The sequence below is a fragment of the Netta rufina genome (genome assembly GCF_964035555.1).
Source record: "Netta rufina genome assembly, chromosome: 1".
NCBI lineage: Eukaryota > Metazoa > Chordata > Aves > Anseriformes > Anatidae > Netta > Netta rufina.
Genome location: NC_140123.1, coordinates 122,845,316 through 122,866,255, shown reverse-complemented (window position 1 = coordinate 122,866,255; position 20,940 = coordinate 122,845,316). Strand labels below are relative to the sequence as shown.

Genomic DNA, 20,940 nt, shown 5'->3' with positions numbered 1-20,940 from the left:
AACCCTGTACCTCTCAATGGATGTTTTTATTTGTTTTGCTGAAATGTGTATGACCAGCAGGTAGGCAGGTCTCTCTTGCATGCTCTCTGTCTTGCACTCTATGCCTTAATTTTGCGGGCATTTAAAAAAGCAAACACCCTTCTGTCATGGTACACCTAAGCTAGTATGCGTGAGGTTAAGGGAAGCATCTCTGTGAGGCTGTTCAGAGCCCATCAAAGATGAAAGAAGCTTCCACAGACTTCAGCAGGCTTTGGATCGGAGCCTGAGAAAAAATGCACAGCACTGGTTTTGCATTAAAAGCAGGCACTTCTATATATTGAGATTCAACATTTTTGGAGGTGGTCAGACATACAGGAAAGAATTTTCTAGTGGCATTTGTGTTTCCTTGCGATGAATGAAGAAGGCCATGCAATCTCTGCATGCCTTTTGTTCAAGTCACCCTTTTAGGTGAGAAAAAAGAAAAACAGAAGGAGCAAGGTTGTCCTTCCCAGGTAATTACCAGCCCTGGCGAGATGAGGAGCAGCAGTTCCACCACTGTAACAGCAGAGACAAGTGTCTGGCACCCCTACAAAGTCAGACGACCGTCTGTGATGACGTGGAGGAAAAATCACTTTCTGCGTTGAGCAAATTCCCCACAAGGAAAGGACGTGCCAGGGGTAGTTATCAGTCTGATAGCCATAAATATTCAGCTCCCTCAGCCTCCTGCATACAGAAGTGGGTGCACCTGTGGGGCTGTCAGCTTCAGCACATTAGCTTAGATTAGGCAAGCGTTCTGTTGAGATTTTCCTGGTTGGCCTCCATCTCCTGCTTTGGCTTGCGGTGTGGAACAGCCTTGAAGCACTCACAGAGATTCCTTCAACTTGAAATGGAAGCAGAAGACATGCTCCAGAAACACTCCTAAAACACTCCAGCTACTAATGGTAATTCATTGGGGATCTAAGTAACAGTACCCTGAACCAGCTTCTGGCTGCCCACCCCAAACTCCAGCTGTTTTGATCCATGGGGCTGCTCTGGTTCTCCTCCACTGCTTGCTAATGTATTCCTCCCTTCCCAAAGTAACCAGGCAGAAATCACAGTGCCAGAAGTAATGTGGTACGATGCTCGAATACCTACCCGAGTGACTCCCTTGCAGCAGATCAGATAACGAAATCCAGATGTGTATCTGCAGTGTTTGCAGGCAGCTGTTTGGAAACAGTGCACACAGGCAAGAACCTGCCCCTGGGGTCAATGGCTGCACCATACACCACAGAGAAAAAAAACCAAAAACATACAAAGCTTAGAGGTGGTGACTGGCACACCTGAATACCTACCTGCACTGCGATGTGTGCCTACTGCTGCTGGGCTGGCCTCTGCGAGCTGGGGGCTGAGAAGCTTGTAGTGATGCAGGTACCGTGGTGTGAGCTGACACTGTCCCTGTGGAATTAAACTGAATTAGGATAGAAAGATACCTGTGAACCTTTCCGAGCTGGTCAAGTGGCCAGCTTCTTCTTATGCAAAACTTTTTTTTCTTCTGGCCTGGAAGCTGTGTGATTTCAGTCTGAGCTACATTATTTTACAAACATAGCTTAGCCAGAGGACAGAGCCAGCTCCTCCCAGAAATGCATTTATAGATCACAACCAAGTCAGTTCTTGATCTTCTCTGGGCTGAACTTGAGGTTCCCATAAAAAAACTCACCGAGCTCTTTCTCTTTGACAAGTACTTGGAGAGCTCTTACACAGTTTTTAATCTCACCAATGTAGTACAGGCCATGCTGATCTTTTATTGCTCTTATTTTTAAAGCAGAAGGACACATGAAACTGTCAAGTGGCCATCTCTGATTTCCAAAGATCTATAAAGATAGCTTTACCTTAATCAGATAAACATGAAACCTCATTTTTATAAGAGGTTTCATTGATTGCTTTTAAGAAAATAGGTTTGGGCATTGACTGGCATTGACTGTGCTGCTATTCATTAATGATTTACTCACCTCCCGTATCTGCTTAGCCATGATTTTGTCTGGGGCTGGTTTCAGGCTAATTGGACTTGGGATATCCAGGTCATCACAGTCCCATTCTGAGGTGTAGACTCAGAGTTGGAAGCTGCTGGCGTGCCTCTGACATGAACAGCAAACTTGCTGTGCTGGCTGCACAGACACAACCTTCAACAACGTCCTCTGTGTGCGCTCCGTGGGGAGCAGTGCCCAGGACATCAGGATTTCCAAGGACAACCCTGGTTCACCTTGTTTAATCAAGAGTGTAACAGCAGCATTTTGCTGGTCCTTTGTAGCTCGCCTTGTCTTTCAATGTATGTTACAAATCACTGCCAATGGAAGCTCCTCAGATTCTCCTTTCAATATTCCTGTTGCAAATTCTCTGCTACCGAGACGTGCGCATTGCTGAGGTTGTTGCTATTTAACGTCCCCCATTGCTGCTGAGGAGACAGGAAACATTGTTTTCCTTCCCGTGAAATGAGCACATCCCTTTTCTTCCCAGATACAGGACATAAATGTTCAGTGAATATTTCTTCTTTATGCGAACCATGGTTAGGAACTCTGCCTTCTTTAGCACTGGACCTACAGGGACCAACGACGGGAAGAGAAGTTGCTGAACCTGCTGAGTGGAGTTTTTGCCCGAGAAAATGGGTATGAAATGCCGACAAGCAAACCTAAGTAGGAAATCACAAGAAGGTTATAACTAATTGAATTATCCAGTTCTAAAATGTGTTGATGCCCCTCGACCCCTTCCTTGGGATCTGGGTACAAAAGCAGCCTCTTTAACAGCAGTGTTCTCGTGGAGGAGATTGTACGGCATCGTGCTACTGATAGGTAGCAGGAGGATTTGATGATCCAAGAGGCCCCTTTGAATCCTGTTATCCTGTACTGTAGTAAGGATTTCATCAGGTCTCAGTATCCTTTAACAATGCCTTATTGCCCTTAATCCTTAAAACTGGGATATTTTTTTTTGGTACTGCTTTATCTTCCTCCATCAGCTGTTGGTTTCCTAGCTGGTGACTTGTGCGCATGGCTATCAGACGTTTCGTTATCCGCATTTGCTTTGTGTAATAAGGTTTGTAATGACCATTATTGGCTGCTACTTCACTTCCTGCCTTTATTAAGATGAACTTGCAATCAGAAAGCCTCTCGCATCATTGCAGGTCGTGTTTGTTGGGGAACCTAATTGGGTTTTCTCAAAAGCGACATTCATATTTTCTATGCTAACATTTTTCCTTGTAACTAGGATTTGCCTGTAGCCAAACTCTGGAAATTGTCTTTGGAAAGTTTCTTCGAGCTGCAGTTCTGCAAAGATGCTCAGCCCTTCATCAGCAGCGGGGTCGGTGCCTGTGCCTCCACATGGGCAGCACCAAGCACTGAGCAAAAGGGCAGAGCTGTAATGCTGGGGCATCCCGGAGTGCATGAGGACTGGAGGACGAGGGATGGATTTGGGCAGAAGAGTCCCACCTCGGAGTTGCTCCTGATAATTCAGCCTTTGGCCGTTCAGACACAATGGTGGGGGTGAGCGACTGGTGACAGGAGTCTGTGAAAAGTCACAGCCTGATAACAGAGGGGGGAAAAAACACACCAGTCACAAATATAAATATAAAAGCTCTGAGAGCCTGCACTTTAATCCAAATCTCCCTGAGAATTTTAAGCGATTTAACAATATTTTACAAGCTGCTCCAAGCCACGTGAAGACATTATCCTGCCAGCAGCAGCACTGCAGCACGGTGGGGGGGTGATGGTGGTGAGGTTGCTTCCTCAGTCCCTCGCTTTTTCTTCAGTTCTGCTTTGGGCTCAGCAGATGCTTTGTACGATCAACCTCGTTATCTCGGTTGCTCTTTTGCCCTTCACCCGCCCACTCGGTGCCACAGAAGGAATCTGCTCATCTTCCAGAAACGTGGAGCTAGCCATCAGCTCAAGGAAACCCACAGCTCAAGAAGCTGCAGGCAGCCCTGCCTGGCTCCCTTGACGTCCCTGGTGGGGTCACCCCACGATCCCAGCTCCCACGGTGTGTCCCCAAGGCTTTTGCCATGGTTTGAGCACCTCACAGGCTATTCAGAGCTGGACCTGGGACTTACCCTGAGACCCAGGGCACGTTGCTAACACTGGATAGGAAACACCAGCTGCAGAAGCAGGTTTTTCATTCTGAACATTGCATCTTGAGTATTATATCCATTTGGGGTATCTGCCCCAAAATATATTAGCATGGATTTCAGTGTAGGGCTGCTCGGTTGCAATAACTGGGTTTGCTCAGCCTTAAAGATGAGGTGTGGGGAGGTTTTAGGGCTGTTTGCCATGGGAAGGCACAGAGAAGTGGAGCCCGGCTTCTCTCAGAGATGTGCTGAGGTAGGAGGAGAGGCAACAGGCGCAAGGTGGAGCGTGAAAAATTCTAACTTCATGCAGGAAAAGCTTCTTCATCATCAGGGTCATCAAAGATTGAAATGTTGCCCAGAGAAGTCGTAAAATCTGCATCCTTGGAGCTGGCAAAGCCATAAATAACCTGCTCTAATTAGGCCTGCATTGAGTCGGGGTTTGGACTAGGTGGCCTCTAGAGCACCTTTCCAGCCTCAATTAGCTTGTGACTCTGAACTTCATTCACTGAACTGGGCTCTTCCTTCCCCTGTGCGACCACTGTTAGCAAGCCCAGCCCCGTTTCTTTCGTCTTTGATTTGTGAGGATGGGGCTCTATCACCACAGCACAGAGGTGGAAAGTTTCTTCTCATCGTACTGAGCAAATCTGTATGTCTCACCAGGTCTTTGTTCCAGGATGGCACACGAAGTGCCTCTGCTAAATAGCCACATCCATACGCTTCGTTTTTACCTGGCCCAGAACCATTTAGGTATGTGTTTATTAAGGGATCCACTAAGTCATCCCAAAGCACCAAAGACCAAGGAGAGAAGCTTTATCTCAGAATAAAAAGCCTTGAGGAGACTCATAAAACATAACTAAAAAACGCTGAAGTTGGACTTTTAATGGTTTTTGAACAGGGAAGATATTCCAGTTTGCCCTCTTCCTTCCAGGAGTCTTTGACACCAGAATAAGAATTTGGGATAAATCTCAGCAAATGCAACTCTGAAAAATCTTTTCCTAAACATACGGGGAAATAATCATCTGTCCATTTCCAAGCACTTCATCAGTACACATCCTTGCTGTTAATTATGGCTCGTGCAAAGCTTGACTTTTCCTGTGAGCTTGGACTCTCTCTCAAATGAAAAAAACATCTCTCTGATGAGGAGATAATATACTTGTTATAAGTCCTATCCCCTAGCATTGCCCGTAACTGGACAACCGAAGTACTAAATATATGCACTCACCACTCAGAGCTGTTACATTGCCAGCACTTCGGAGTTAATTAGTTTTTCTTTCAAGGGGGAAAAGTAATTTTTAAATTGGTTTAATCTCAGCCTCACACCAAGGGTGTCTCTTATTGCATTTCTCCCATAAACTGTCAATAGCATTAATTAAAAAATATTTTTTTTTAGCTCCTTCAATTACGCTGAAGACTGTGTCTTTCAGAGGAACAAGTGAAGGGCTGGCATCCTAGTAGCAGCATCAGGGCTGGGGTTTGCAGGCTGAGTCCCACATCTCGGCTCTTGAGGGGAGGGCACTCAGTGGTGCTGTTAGGGTTACAGAAGCTCTGTAATGTGCAGAGAAAAATCTTCCCCTTTACACTGTGCACCAGGGAAAGCCAGACCTTGTTGTAAGCCACAGTGCCACGAGCAGCTGCATCGTTCCCCGCAGCAAGGAAGGGTGAGATTTGGGGAAACAACACTGAAGTGACAGGACTGCTGTGGGTTTTGTCACCCCACAGTGCCAATATGTCCCTTTGAGGTTAGGTACGGGGAACTTGCAGGGCAGCAGCCAGTACCCCAAGGTATGCACGTGCACAGCTGTTACAAGCTCCTGCTCCTCTCCAGGTGGTTGCCAGACTTCTGTGCCCCTTTGCGATCCCTTCTGAATTTTGATCAGTCTTCGTAGGGTGATCCACGATGACGCCGGTCTTTCAAAGCAGCGGGGGCAGTACGCAGGCACATTGGGGGTTGCTTTGTTCCCTCCCTGCTCATTTTGCCAGCCCTTATTGCTTTATGTGGCTAAGCAGTTGTTTTCCTCACCTTACCACACGGCGAAGCCCTTCTAGCAGTTCCTCACCATTGCACTAGGTTTAGGTGCTTCCAGTTGCTCATTAATTCAATTTATTCCAGTTTCCACTACTTGATGAGCATGGAAATCACATCCTGTAAAGGAATTGGACACACCTGCCTCCTGCTGATGCTGTAGCAGCCGGGCTGTCTCCGCTCCCTTGCCAAGAGCACGGTCGCAGGCTCCGTTTTGCTCCCCACCTCCACCTTCAGGCTTTGCAAGCAGAGCTCACCAAAAGAGCAATGTTCTGGCCACCTCCTGAGGTTGCCAATTAATCGGAGATAGGAAATTCAAATGTGCATATTTCGATACGGAATAGATGAACCCCTTCTGCCAGCAAGCGCTAGCAACGCCACACATTTTAGCAGCAAATCCCGGTAAAATTACTTAGATTCAGGACAGGGTATAGACTCTGGTGCTAGTAAGTCACAGCTACAAAGCCACAGCAACCTGCCTGGCAGCTTTGCACAAGGTTTAAAGACAGGTGAGCCTTGAGTTAACCCATCTGTGTATGCATACAGGAGCTAAGACACCCCTGTGTAGGGGTGCACTGTTCCACACCTTGTTTCTCCTGCAAGAGAACATCTCAGAGGCAAGCCACTCATTTCTTTTTGGTACGAGTCATTTAATACTCTAGCTACATAAATATGTATGCATGGCTTTGTGCATGCATACACCTGCGTGCAGCCTCACCCTCAGCTTAGGGGTGTTTTGCCTGGAATTTGCCACTCACTACTGAGCTGTGAGTGCAAACAAAGCGGGGCACGGCGTTTTCAGTTTGCTCTGCTCACAGATATCCCCCACGCATAGGATATCCGGAGTCACTCCTTAAGATTGCAAGGTTGCAGTGAGCTGTTGTCAATATCCAGCTTTACCCAGTAAGGACTTCTGAGTGACAAGTTCTCTGCTCAGCTTACTTCGAATAAAAGCCTGTCAGAAGCGGTGACAGAGCAGGACACGCTGCAGGTCGCGCAGGAGCAAGGCAAGGGGATTTAGCCTGCCAGAAAGCAAATCAGCTTGGATTTTTTTATATATATATTTATTTTATAGATTGCCCGATAATGCAGTTCCTTAAGACCTGGGAAGTGAAGGGACTGAGCCTGTCAGACTTCTGTCATCCTTTCTAAACCGTGACTGAAATGACCAGGCTCAGAGGCATCTCATACGTGCCTGTAGCCGGCGTTATTTCTACTGCTCGTTTAGCTGCAAGACTATTTGTTCATCTTCAGATTATGTTTGACATCTTACCGTAAATAGTCTGGGTCATAAACATCTCGTGTGTCAAAGTCTGGGGATGTTTGTCTGGCGTCCTGGTTTGCATCTGTTTCTCATCCTGCCTCTTCAGCAGCTGCGTCCTTGGTGAGGGCTGCGTTTGAACTCGGAAGCTGCTTTAGACACAGGTTGGGCATTACCCAGTTAGCAGAGCTGGCTGGAAGATGGATATTCAGCTCCAGGACAGGAAAGCTGCCTCCAGAAGGGCTGGCACACAGCAGGGAACCTGGGGGCCATGAGCATGTGGCTGCTGAGGAGACACGGGGCTGGGAACCCAGAAGGGATTATTTTCACAGGCCTTTTCCTATGCAAGTGGATTAGCATCTTGCCTCCATCTCACAAGATATTCAGATGTGATTTGAGATTAATTAAGCTGCCAGACACCTGGAAGGAAATCCAGTAACACACGTATTTTCCACTTCAGTCATTTTAAAGCGGGGAGAGAGGAATATTTCACCAGCAAGACCTTTTGGGCCTAAGGGGCGAGAGCAACGGAAGACCATTTGGGGAATTTCAGGGCAGAAAATAAAAGAAAAAAACAAACGTTGACAATGTACTTGTAATTGTAGCCATCACCTTGAGCAGTAACCTTCCGTGGTGTCCAGCAGCACCAGAAGGGCTGGTGAGGGTTCCTCAGAGGTGCTACGCACTGTGCCTGTGACTGTGGGTGCCCCATCCCAGCCCTGGAGGTGCTCAAGGCCAGGCTGGATGGGGCTTTGGGCAGCCTGGGCTGGTGGGAGGTGTCCCTGCCCATGGCAGGGGTTGGAATTGGGTGATCTTTAAGGTCCCTTCCAACCCAAAGCTTTCTGTGGTTCTGTGATAATTGTGCATCCCATCTGCACTCAGCAGCTTGTGGTACCAGGACGGAGACCACTCCTCATCTTCAGCCACGTATTCCAGAACCTTCTGCTAATAAAAGGGCACACAGAGACCCAAACCTTATTTTCAAGCCACCCCTGCATGATTTAATGCAGTTTGTGTCAGTAGCTGATGAAGGCATCTGGAGAAATACCTCTTCTCATGCGGCTATAGTCTTCATTGTAAAAAAAGCTGTGGGTTTTCGCTAATGTCTCATACCTGGGGCTCAGCCCTGGAGCCAGAAAGCCCTGCAATACTCGTGGTACCCTCAGCAAAATGAAACGCAGACGTGTCTCCTTCCCCGGGCTAAAAGCATCTTGAGAAGGAGCACTGTGCTGCGTCCATTTGGGATTGCCAGCAAGCACACTCAGGAAATTTCAGGATGGGCCTCAAAACCGAGACTGTGCTATCATCAGCCTCTCAGTCCTTTCAGGTGAGGGAAACATTTCCAAGCTTTCATTTCATACCTGTATTTAATCCATTACATATCCCTGCAGGCCTCCTGCAGGCCGGGCTGTGATTAAGGAGGAGATAAGTGCCCCATTTATTGCTCTCCTGGTACCTCTCCATTTTCCTCCCTGCTTCCATGGGCAATGAGCATCCTGCACATGCAGCCGTGCTGTGCCTCGTACGACTTGTCCCCTCAGGGTGAGCTGGAGAGGAGGGCAATAAACCCCAGTTCCAGCAGCACACGTCCCCCTCTGCCAAAACTCCTCTGCATCCTCTGCTTCTTCCTCTGCCTCCTGCCCGCCTGGGGGCTGGCTGGATGCTCTATTTATGTCCTTTCCAACACGGGTTGCCAGTGGTAATGCTTTTATGAGAACCGAGATGGGCAAGAAGCAGTTTTCGTGTCCGCTACGGACTCAGATTGCTCCGGACACTTGCCAAAAGCAGGGCGCTGCTCTTTCCAGCGCCATCTCCTGTGCAGTTTCTGACCACACGAGCAAACACACTTCCAGGCGCAGCGTTTACTCTGTTTGTTTTCGCTATTTCTAATGGCTTGACTCACGGCTTTCCTTGGGAGGGCTCCATTAGCCTGTAAATTACCGATCCCACGAGGAGCCCATTAGCACGACTAAGCCAGAGTTCATTTTGTGGTAGCACCAGGCCCGCTGGCGCATCCCTGATGGTGGTGCCCGCTGCGTGAGGAGGGAGAAACGCAAAATTAAAACCAAACCAAACAGGGGAAGGACTGGAGATGTGAGACTTTTGACGCCTGTCTTACTGGACGAATCCACGCAGCTTGCTACGTCTGTCATTTGGGAAGATAAACTTTCATTACGGACTTCAGATGGTCTCCAATGAGCGGCTAACAAAAACTTCAGCTGCTACATGCTGCTCTGACAGCAGCTCCTGCCCAAACTGCACCAAATGCCTTGTCTGTTAACATCCCCAAAGGGAATGAGCCTAATGGGCTCTGAGGCAGGGGAACGCAGCAGGCTAAGTGGATTGCGAGCCGAGGGCCTCGTGGGCACCCTGCGTTTTTCTTCGCCTGTGTTACGGCACCCGTGTGGCCTGGGAGAGGGTGCGAGAGGGAAATTTCTCTCAAGATGCGTCACCTTCTAAAGGCTGCATTTCCCTCTGGCACCGGCTCTCTCCCATCTTCATCGCTGTACCGGGGATGGTTTTCATCTCCTGACATCACCGGGCGGATTTCCACTGTCCCAAGTGCAGGAGAAAAAACGTCTCTGAGCAGGAGGGCCGGCTTACCGGGTGGAAACAAGCCAGGCTCCTCAGCGCTGCTCACGTTAAGCAGAATTACCACTGCTCGCCCTCCTTCTTTCAGCAAGTAACGGGATGGCAGAGGCTGGCAGCACAGCTTCTAGGTGAAAAACAAACAGAAGCAGCACGTCAGGGCTTTAATCACACCCGCACGGCGCGCTCCCCTTGCTCCTCCTTGCCAGATGCACCTGCTTTTTGTACGCAGACGCTCGTGCTCACTCAACAGCATCCCATCCGCCTTGATTTTGGGGCCGGATCCCTGCTGGCTCCTGCAGGTGGGCAGCGTGGGGTTTCCTCCTGTGGCTGTGCTGAGGGGAGGCAGGCGCGGGGTCTCCTGTGTGCTGCAGCCCAGCCGAGCTGCTTGCCGTGCTGCGGCTGCCTCGGCCTCCTCCTTGCCATCCCTGCCTGCCTCGTTAGCATCGAGTTGTTCAAAGGGATGGAAATCAAATTATATTTAGGTCAGGGACGTATTTTAAGCAAAAATACCTGTTATATTTCGAGCATCTCGTGCAGAGGCTCTTTGTCAGCTGCTCCCAGGATGGCTGCGTGCATACTCGCTGCCCTTAACGTGCTTCTTGATAATATAAAAAATCTGATTTTCGCTTAGGTATCAATGAGGCTCATTCTCTCTCTCAGCCTCATTAATGACGTTAAATAAGCAGCCACCTTCTGGCAGCTCGTTAGGCATCCCAGAGAGGAAAAAGCCCAGATTTTGCTGGGTAATTCTGGAAGAGGGTGGCCCTGGGTGGCCCTGCTGCTGTTGCTCTGCTCTCGGCTTGGAGTGACTTTTTGCAGCACCTCGTGACGCTTCCCTCCTCCAGAGCACCAAGCCCAAGCCCCTGCTGCGCCGCAGGACTCAAGGATGGGGCTGACAACCCTAAAACCCTAAAAAAAACCTTGCAAGCCTCCCCCCTGGCCTGTCAGGCTCCCCAGCAGCACACCCTGCTGCGGCAGGCACCCAGCGGGCAGCTCTCTTCAGATGTCTCGGGGAGGAGGTGATGCTGGTTTTCCACCCTTCCTCCGGGGGATCTTCAATTCCCTCGGCTCCCACAGCGCTGCAGCCGGTTGGGTCTGTTTGAAGGAGGCCGTGACACGGGAAGGAAGAATTGGATGGACACAGGCTCCCTTATGGGGGAAGCTGCTTTTCGGGAACTTTGGTGGAAAAGATTAAAGCCCCTGCTTCATAGAAGCCTGGGCTGGATATATATGCAGTATCGGAAAGAGAAAGGGAAAGGGAAAGGGAAAGGGAAAGGGAAAGGGAAAGGGAAAGGGAAAGGGAAAGGGAAAAGGACCAAGATTTCTTCACTTAAGCTTATAAACCTACAGCTTGATTTCACAGACTAAAAACTCCCAGTATGTTGTGAGTAGTTGTGCTGCATTCAGGGTTAGTTCTCAGATTCCAGCCTTGGCTCCTTGTAAACTGACCTGCTTTTCTCCAGGGTTAGCCTTGAATTCAACCACATTAAATTCTAGACAGAACTGGTAAAGAACTTTTGTTTTTTTGCTTGCTGATCACTGAATCTGGCTTATCAGCTCTGGCTGGCTCGGCATTTAGAAGCTTGATGCTGGATCCCAGAAGTCCACCTTATTTTAACCAGGAACAAAGGTCTGTGGGACCTCTCTCACTCACATATGCATCCCCCGAGGAAGGTGGAAAGGAATGGATCGTGATCAAAAGGAGCCCACAAAAGCACCGCTCTCATGAAGAATCTTCCCTGCAAGCACAGAAGGTAACAGGAGGCATTCAAGTCAGCTCTGGTTAGGAGAAGCAACGTGGAGCAGAGATATTATGTGGGATTTCAAATGGTCCTTACCCCAAAGGAGGGCCTCAGCTTGGTTGTTTTCCTGAATTGAGTAAATTGAAATGATAAGCAAACAACACTTCTACATAGACACACCACAAATTGGACGACAACAAAGGGAACAAGTTTCTATTTATTTATTCCACCTTAAAATGACTTAAAAGCGAATTTAAAATGCTAAAAAAAGAGGGAGATCAAAAGAGGGAGAAACTGAAAATAAAACCACAGAGGAGGCATTACAAGGTTAGCAGAACCTAGAAAGCACAGTTAGTATAAAACAGATTTACAGTCTCCGTGAACAGCAAATTGATGCTGCCCATGTAAACCGAGCAGCACGTAGTACTGCCCCTACCCTCCGAAAACACAAACTTCTTTTATCCTTTTGCTTTGTTCTCTTGCCGGATAGGAAAACACGACAATTTTAAAAAAGCAACACTTTCAATTGATAGAGAAAACATTTTACAAATCTGATATTGCTCTGCAGGCACGGGTAAATGTCTTCCTGTGGGAAGAGAGCGTGCCGAAGCAGAATTTAAACTTGCATAATTCCTCTTAAAATGATGCAACCGTGGTGGTGTGACTGCAAACAGAAGCTAGCCATGCCATTTCTCTGCCCGCCACCAACCGTCTGCCACACCGGGGGCTGGACAGAGCGAGGCAGAAGCGCCAGGCAGCACTGCAGGAAAAGGAAGGCATCTCCGGGCCAGTCGGAGCGCTCTGACAGCTCAGATGCGCGCGGGGCTTTTGTTACACTGACAAAGGGTGACTGTGAGCGCTCACCAAGGCTTTCCCTCTGCGTGTTTCAAGTTCCCCCTGACCTTGAGGTGCTGAGAGTGACTAAGAAGAGAAGGGGAGCGAGGAAAGTAACAGGTTGCTGCCCCCGGGGCTGCTCAGGAGTAAGCGCTCCGTGGCCAGAGGGTTAAACCAGTGCCTGTGCGCAGGCAACCCTAAAACTCTAAAATTTTTACCTTGCAAGCATCCTCCCTCCTAAAACATGTCCTCCCCTACCTGTTTTGGCACATGCAGCCTTCCTGCTCCCCTCTCTGGTGGGCAAGATGCCTGAGATTAGCAGTTGCAGGCCCCAGTGTCCCTGCACACAGGGGAGGCAAGATGCATTTTAGCCTTCTGTTTAACAAGGGAGTCTCTGGCTTTAAAAAAATCATTAAAAAAACAACAAAAAAAGCCCCTTCAGGAAGCAGTTAATCAAACATATCCTCAAACATGCGTCGCCCCATGGCTATATAAACCTCTTTTTCCTCCGGTGTCATCTGGGCCACCAGCTCGGGGCGCTGGCTCACTTGGCTGTAGGTGTGCGGGCGCCCAGCCACTGTGACCGTGGGGTCCTCCGCCACCACCTCGAACTCTTCATCCTCCTCCTCCTCCTCCAGCCCGTACGCCGTGGTGGCCGTGGCAGCGGGGCGGGGAGGGGATTCCTCCTCCGACTCGCTCGTCTCGCTCTCCGAGTCACTGGCGTTGGCGCCGGAGAGAGGAGCGGAGCCCCCGACGGTGACGGTTGAGGCGGAGGGCGTCTTCTTCTCGTGGATGAGCAGGGCACGCATCACCTCCTCGTTGTCATCCAGGGCCGCCCGGCCCTCCTCACGCTCCTGGAAGGCGTCCAGATCCCGGCCCCCTGCAGAGAGACAGAAGGGAGTGAGGGTTTTCTCGTGAGCTGAGAGGGTTTGTTGTGGCAGGGTGTCTGCAGCTCCCAGACTCAACAGATAAAATTCTTGCTCAAAAAGTGGCATTCTGAAGAAAACTTCTCTTAATCCTACTTTTGCTGAGAGAACTGCGAGTCCACCCAGCATTGAAAAACCTACAGGCTGTAGGAAGAAAAAAAGAAAGAAAAGAAATGCAGAGAACCTTATGTACAAAAAAAGGCCTAAAAAGTACAACAGACTCCCTGTGGAAAACTTTCTCTCTTGCACTGGAACGGGCTGCATAAAAACAGCTGCTGGAGCTGAGGTGGATGGCTTTCTGCCTTCATACATTAACACCACTTGACTTCTTTTCCAATCCCTGGGCTTTCATCGTTGTGCACCGTATCCACGCATTGGACATCCAAGCGTTTCCCTCCAGGATTGAAAATGCAGCATGTACTTTGTTCCGCTTGAGACAGAGAAATGCTGAGAAATGGGTAAACTAAGAATTAAGTTCTGCATTTAGCACGAAAATCCGGGGGAGTCTTTCCTGTGGTACAGTTAAGGCCTAAAGACCCATCCCTAACTTTATGGGACTCGTGTTTTCCTTGTAAATGAAGCTGTAGTAACAGGTGATGGCTACAACTACTGTCATTAATGAAAAAATCTTGAAAGAAAGGAAGACCAAAAGCATTGTGTTGGCAGCCTGGTGCTCAGCAGCCCGGGGCAGCTCCACAAAGTCCAAACTTTGTGGCTCAAAGTCTGGACTCTGTGGTCTCCTGCTCGTGAGCACTGTTCCTGACAGATCCATGCAGTGAATGCTTTCTGCCAGTGGTCCCAAGTTTTCTGCCTTCCTGTTTGTATCATACAAGAGTCACAGAAATGTGCTCCAGCACCAATTTCAGGCTATTTCCACCAGCTTCCATCTCCAGCAGTGCTGGAGGTTAAGCAGTGACGCCTTTGTGCTCCAAGGAGATACACTCCCCCTCAACGTCCTTCAGCAGCATCTCAGAAACATTTACGCTGTGTACACCAAAAGTCACCTCAAGGAACCAATTTAGAAGGAGACGTGGACTGAATGTCTAGCTGAAAAGCTGCGTGAGAATTCAGCATGGCTCTCTAGGTACTGGAAGAGGAATGATTTCAGGGCTTGTGCTTACACGGGATTCCCTTTTGCCATCTTCTCTCCCTGGGGCACCAACAGTGTCATTCTGTAATCATCGGGTGACTTGGAAGATTTTATCTATCGATTCCCTAACACACCAATGATAAAAGGTCTCTATTTCCCATTTTTGGTCTCCATGCTTAAATAGCAAACTTAGCAGTGCAGAACGTTTCTTCTGGTCGCTACAAGATCTTGACTATGGTCAACCAACAACCTGACCTCAACGTGAATGAAAATAAAAGCAAAGGCAACTAGAAACAGCTAGGAAGCAGTAAGGACTCACCTGTGACAGACAGTCCTACTGTGCTTCCAGAAGCTTTCTTTCTGACAGATTTTCCACATGAAACATTTTGAAAAATAATTGGCAAGAAGAATGCTGGGAGCACAAAAACACTGCCGGTAGGTTTCGTAGGCTTCAGAGTCACCAAATGTTAATAAATTCTATTTTCCAGCAGCATCTTATTCAGCTTTCTAGAGGAAAGCCCTCATCGAAAAGCAATAAACTCTCGAGGCAGAAGAACACCTATTACTAAGGGTACAGGAAGAGGAACGGATAAGTAACATTTTTGGAGGAACATGCAATTCCGTGGGCAGCTCGGCTTTACTGACCTACATTTCCATCCCGGATCTAATAAATGGGCATTTTTTCCATCTACCTATGCACAGGTGCTTTGCACAGCGGGGGGGAGCAGACAAAATCTGGAGTGCTGGGAGCAACAGCTGCAGACGCACGAGGGAACCTGTTTCTCCCAGCACTCCCAGAAGCGGAGCAGCACTTGTGCTCTGCGCATTTCCTTACCGTCTTTGATTTCATCGGGGTCATACGCCCCCTGCACCGTGCTCTCCCGGAGCCAAATTGGCCTCTCCCTGGCTGGCTTCCCGTCGCTGGCAGACCGGTTAATGTCCTCCTGGTCCTCCATGCTGATGACAACGTTCTGGGTATACAAGTCCTCGTAGGATGGGCCTTTCGTAGTCCACGCTTCCCGATGGTGTCCGCCTGTAACGCCAGCTGTCCCCGAACCCGTACCAGCTGCACGTTCTTTGCTAGGTAAAAGTCAGAGAGAGAAAAGCAGCACTCAGAACGAGCCCTTTCTTGGCCAGCATTGTAACACGCTAGATTATCTCCCCGGATCTGCAGCACAAACTGCCATTTTCATGGTGCTGCCGGGAATTTCTACACCAGCTTGCTGATTTGGGGACCTTGGCACCTCTACATAAGGCCACGGGAACTTCTACAACAGATGCCAAAAAGAAGAGGGAACAATAAGGCTGCGGATGCACGGATCTAAAAACAATCCTACAGTTACAGAATACCCTGAAATAAAAGTCACAGCAGCAAAGCCCAGTCAAACAAGAGCAAGGTGATAAGCGATGCATAGGGCAGGCCAGTCAAAGTCTAGCACCCCTTTGTTTGCTGAGAGGAGCTGCTGCCAGTGCATTTTCCTCCAGGCTCCCTTCTAACTGAGGAGACTGCTGAAGAGAGGACACGGATCTGCCTGGATCTGATGGGAGGAGGACATCAGGTGGAGCATTTTCTGCATGCTGATGGCAATGAGCTGAAAATACTCTCTGGCTACATGCATGTATGTATTGAGAAGGAAGATCTTCATCCCGAGGGAATCAGTGAAGGATCCCAGCAGTGTCCCTGTCCTGCTGCCAGCTGCTATCAGCTGAGCTGAAAGGAGATGTGAGTGCGCAGGGTTCACTTGCTGCTATCTGCCCAACAACCTTCCCTCCAAAGGAGAAGCTGAAAACAAGGTTGTCGTTGGAGGCCTGACCAATATGCAGTTTTTTAATTCGGCATGGATTTAACCACTGCTTGATGAGCTCAGCATGCCCGGTTTTTAGGTGTAAAGTAAGAGGGGAAAATATGAAGGTAGGTGATCATCCTTCTTCCCCATATGCAAAATATTGGTTTGTTCAGCCTCTGCTTGGTTCAGGGCTACTCATGACCTCCTATAAGTGCGTTTGCTGGGATCTCTTCATAAAATACCTCACAATATTTGCGTTAGCACGTGTCCACACACTAGCTGGTTCTCTCCCACAGCCAGCCCCACCAGGAAAGCTTCAGAGCAGCCTTGATTTTCTGGGCTGAAGGAGAAGACCCGTGCCCATGGGTTGCTTACATAAGCCAAGGAACCACACCGAGACCTTCTTCCCAGTGCCTGATTTCAAGTGTTGGTACCTTTCAGTTTTCCAAGACAGGCATGTGTTCTGTGAAAAGCACCGCTCTGCTTCCCACACAATAGAAATCTGTAACCAGCGTTTCCCTGACAATTTTATGTAATCCACTTCCCTCACAAGACACACAATGCAACTCTCCCCCAGCCTCTGCCTCTCCATGACTGCAGCGTGACAGCTGAATGCTCGGCGGTGCCAGGAGCTGCCTAATAATACTTCTGCACAGAGGTCCCCGTAAGTGTGTTTGAAATGGACTTCTTTCCTACGCACTACCATTTAGGAGCAAAACACTTCTTCCCTCACGTCAGGAGGGATTCAAAGATGAAGGTAACAGCTGTAAGAGACACCTACCATGCGAATTACTTCAAACCATCTCCGGCAACGTGTCACGTTTGCATGGAATAATCTAGACAGCTTCTATCTACTCTCTGACCCCAGCGAGCTTTGTGAGCGTGTCTCAACTCACTGCGCTGTTTGGGCAACTGCATCTTCACCGTACTGCTGGGAGTGGACGACCTCGAGGCTGCGTGACCAGCGGTATATCCCTCGCTGCAAGAGGAGACCTTGCTATTCAGCACACCTGATCCAAAGGCTGAGGTTGAGCACCCTAGATCAGGCACCAGCAAAAGGCCAGGCATGCAAGCTGCCATACAGACAGCACAGAACAGGTGGAGGGAGTGCACTCTTACAGTAATTTCTCTCTCTTTGATCCAAGATGTATTTTTCCCCTAGTTCTAGGCCACCCTGCTCAGACAGTGGCAGCTCAGGGCCCCAGCTCTGGCTCCATTTGCTCTGTTCTTTTACCCTGATGGAAATCGCTCACTAAGTGGTTAAGCTGCCTTCAAAGGTGACATAAATAATCCTTGACATAGCTGAGGTATGGCCCGCAGAAACCACACTGAGCAATGGGAAAACAACCTGAAATCTTCATCTCAATCCTGTCCAGGCTATTAATAAAAGGTCTTGTAAAACGGGGATAACTCCTTTTGTGCTGTGTCTGAACTAAAGCACTTTTTCGTTTAGCTGCTCTTAAGAGCTTCGGCTTCATAGGGAACAACCCATGGTCCTTGACAGCATGACCACAGAAATGAATTCTGCAGGGATTTATGTTCTATAACATCATGTTATCCTGACATAAGAAAATGGAGGAGGTATTCAAATTCATCTGTTTTAGGATACCACGGAGAATGGCTCGGGTAAAGCACGTGCATTTTGAAACCTGTGGTGCTAACTAATGCTCTGCCAAGGTTACGGGAAGGAACTGCCTCCTAGGAAAGTGTAAATGAAGATGTGACCAGCCACGTTGGCAGGTGAGTGACAGCTACAGGTTGTCAGTGAGGCTGGTTAGAGCTACCACCTGGAAACACGAGTTGCCCGTGCCTCTGAAAAAAAAAAGAAGACGCAGGCACTTTGTGACCTTTTCTGTCTGTTTCAGGAGCATCGAATGCCAGTTTCGGCAATGACTTCAGAAACTCAAGGCTCCATAAAATGGAGAGAGAATAAATAACCCAGGGTTTGGCACTTTTAAAAAAAAAAGATCTCACAGCAGCACTTTCATGCAATTAGCTGCTTTGAATTAATAAGCGTTAATAAATAATTAAATCATTGTATGTGCTGAAGCGAGTTGTGCTCAAGTAAGGATTTAAAAATGCCTATTTATTTTGTCATTCCCTGCTCAGAGTAATTAATCATTTACAATGTTTTTTAAGTATTTAAGAGTCAAGCAAGTGGGTGCTGCTATTTAATCGTGGGACTGCACCAGGCTTCTGCTGTGCTCCTTTCCTGTGCGCTGAGATAAGGTAGCCATGGGAAGGCTGAGAAATGACCCTCTTTTTGGTGGGGTTATCCCGGTTCTACTACACGAACTACAGCAGTGGGTTTTTAAAGCAAAATTTCGTGATTCAGCTTGGGAATAAAGGCTTCAAAGCCTCCCCATATCAACAAAGACATGCTGAATGACCTTGGAAAAATCTTTTCCCCTCCCTACATGGCTTCTGTTTTTCTCAGAATGATGAGCAAAATTAGCTATATTCTTGGCTAGAAAGAGACAAGTAATTTTTTATTATATTAATTAGAAACTGTCCAGCATTAATATATGATGAACATTCTCTCTCAAGGTTAGTCTGAATGTAAAAAAAAAAAAAGTATCCTGCTCGCTCTCCCATTAACAAAAGCCAAGCACCCCGAGGAACTGTGGGAATGCTTCTCCCCCATCCCCATGGTACAGATTTTTTTCTTGTGTGTTTAATTATTTTTTTTAAAACAGAGAGAAGTGCATCACATTTCACCAGAGCTGACAAAACTGACAGCTCCCCACATCTTTCTGCATTATTTAAACATCATCTGTTTTTGTACAGCTAGGAATGTTCTGAAGGAAAGTGTCATTTCCCATGGGCAGGAACATTTTAAACATTTTCTGACTATAACGTGGTCTCCCCCCAAAAACGAGTTGTGTAACAAGTAGGAGAAAATCAGAAAAAGAAGTTTTGTTACATATGGATTTGAAACATGAAATGTAGAATGCATTTTGCTTACTTTCCAAAGCTGGGTGGAAACAAAAGGAATAAACAAAAGGGTTTGAGAGAAAGATGAGAGTGAAGCACCCTTGGTGCAGAACAAGTAAGACCCGAATGCAGCCAGGGGTTGCAGAAGGTCTGGGAAAACCTCACGGAGCAGAGCAACGTGCTGTGAGGAAGCAGTGAGAGAAAGCAGGGCCCGTTCCCACCTCTGCTTCAAGGCAGGGATCTCTGTGGGTTCTGGTTCGAGGATTTCATAAGCTAAGTTAACATCTTCTGTCTCACGAAGCAGCGCGTAGATGGGCTCGATCTGCTCGTTAAATCTTGCCACGAGTGTCCTTGCATCCTTCTTGGGCATTGCCGACTCATCTTCTTCCACTTCAGTCTCACAGAAAGTACAGCGGAAAGTTCCTGAAATGAAAAAAGTTGCAAAGCGTCAGAAGAAAAGCAACAAGGCCAGCTCTTTGCGCAGCGTTTTAAACAAGGGCGCTTCACTGTTTTCTTTGCTTGATGCTAAATAGCTTTTCTCACTCTGACAACCCCTTCCCACACGCAGCGCACCTGGTTATTAAGCAGCCAAGAAAAAGCAACAAGCACTTTGATGTCACCCGGTGATACCCAGCTCGGGGAGCAGCTCCTTGCTCTGAGAAGCCCAGGTGTGTTGCAGTACCACCATTGAGACATCTCCTAATCTCACGCCCTTTCTTGCTAGACGTTTTAAATGAGCTAGAAAAGCAGGTCAAACAGAGGCAACCGAAACGGTTGCATGGCAATGCAGTTACAAAAAAAAAAAAAAAAAACTACTGAACTCACAGCAGGCCTTTTGGTTTCATTGCTCCATCTGCGAGCAGGAACCTTGGGCAAGCGCTCGCAGCAGGCCCTCACCATATGGTCTGCAGCGAGGGGAGCAGCACAGTGCGCTGCCCTGTCCTCACACACGGCGGGCACAGCTACGTGGCTACAAATGCTGCGCTCCCACCTCGGGATTTCTCTTGGCCCTGTGTCATTTCTTTTTTACGTATCCTTCCCGTGGCACTGACACACACCTGGTATCATCTCTCGGCACCCTAATGAAGAAAGGGAAAGGTGTCTTTTTACTAACAGGGAGCCCGAGGACAGGTTGTGTCAGGGAATCGGCATGTTTCTGTCTAACCATCAGTGTCGGGAGCCGGCTGTATCACTGACACCAGGTACAAACACAGCTGGAAGAATGGGGTTGGCCCAGGGCACGAGGTAACGGGACAGGCTTGCAAGCCAGGGCTGCTGGTGTCTCGTCCTGCTGCCTGCACAGATTTGCTACTCTCGTCGCTTCGTTTTTCAGTGTATCTCCTTCTCTGCCTGTAACAGAGCGATAAAAACAGACCTAGCTTCTTCGCTGGTGGCTATGAGGGCTAGACAATGCTTCCACAGTTCTTGGAAAACGTATAAAGGCACTGTTTATGACAGGAGGCAGAATCTGTTGCCTCTCACCACAGTCTGTAGAAATGCAATTTTCTACCTTGGCACCATCTGAAACAGCTTTTGCTCATCGTTACTTGCAAATTAATCCGAGTGTGTTGTCTCTGTGGAGCGTAACACTTACAAACTTCCTGCAAAGAAGTCACTTTACAAAGTTTGTCACATCTCTGCAACAGCCAGAGCACCCAACAACAGCAGCACGTGCCGTGAAG

The 20,940-nt window shown here is 48.3% G+C and overlaps 1 protein-coding gene across 2 annotated transcripts in view; it reads right to left on the bottom strand.

The window, feature by feature from the left end:
• Positions 1-11,892: 11,892 nt before the first annotated feature.
• Positions 11,893-20,940, bottom strand: part of GTF2E1 (general transcription factor IIE subunit 1) — a 45,583-nt gene continuing 36,535 nt past the window's right edge. For both annotated transcript variants that reach the window (XM_084305787.1, XM_084305788.1), the window contains exons 3-5: positions 19,480-19,681; positions 15,373-15,617; positions 11,893-13,401 (exon numbers count right to left, since the gene is read on the bottom strand). In XM_084305787.1, coding sequence (XP_084161913.1) covers positions 12,971-13,401; positions 15,373-15,617; positions 19,480-19,681 — 878 coding nt within the window. In that variant the 3' untranslated portion in view covers positions 11,893-12,970. The remainder of the gene's footprint in view (positions 13,402-15,372; positions 15,618-19,479; positions 19,682-20,940) is intronic.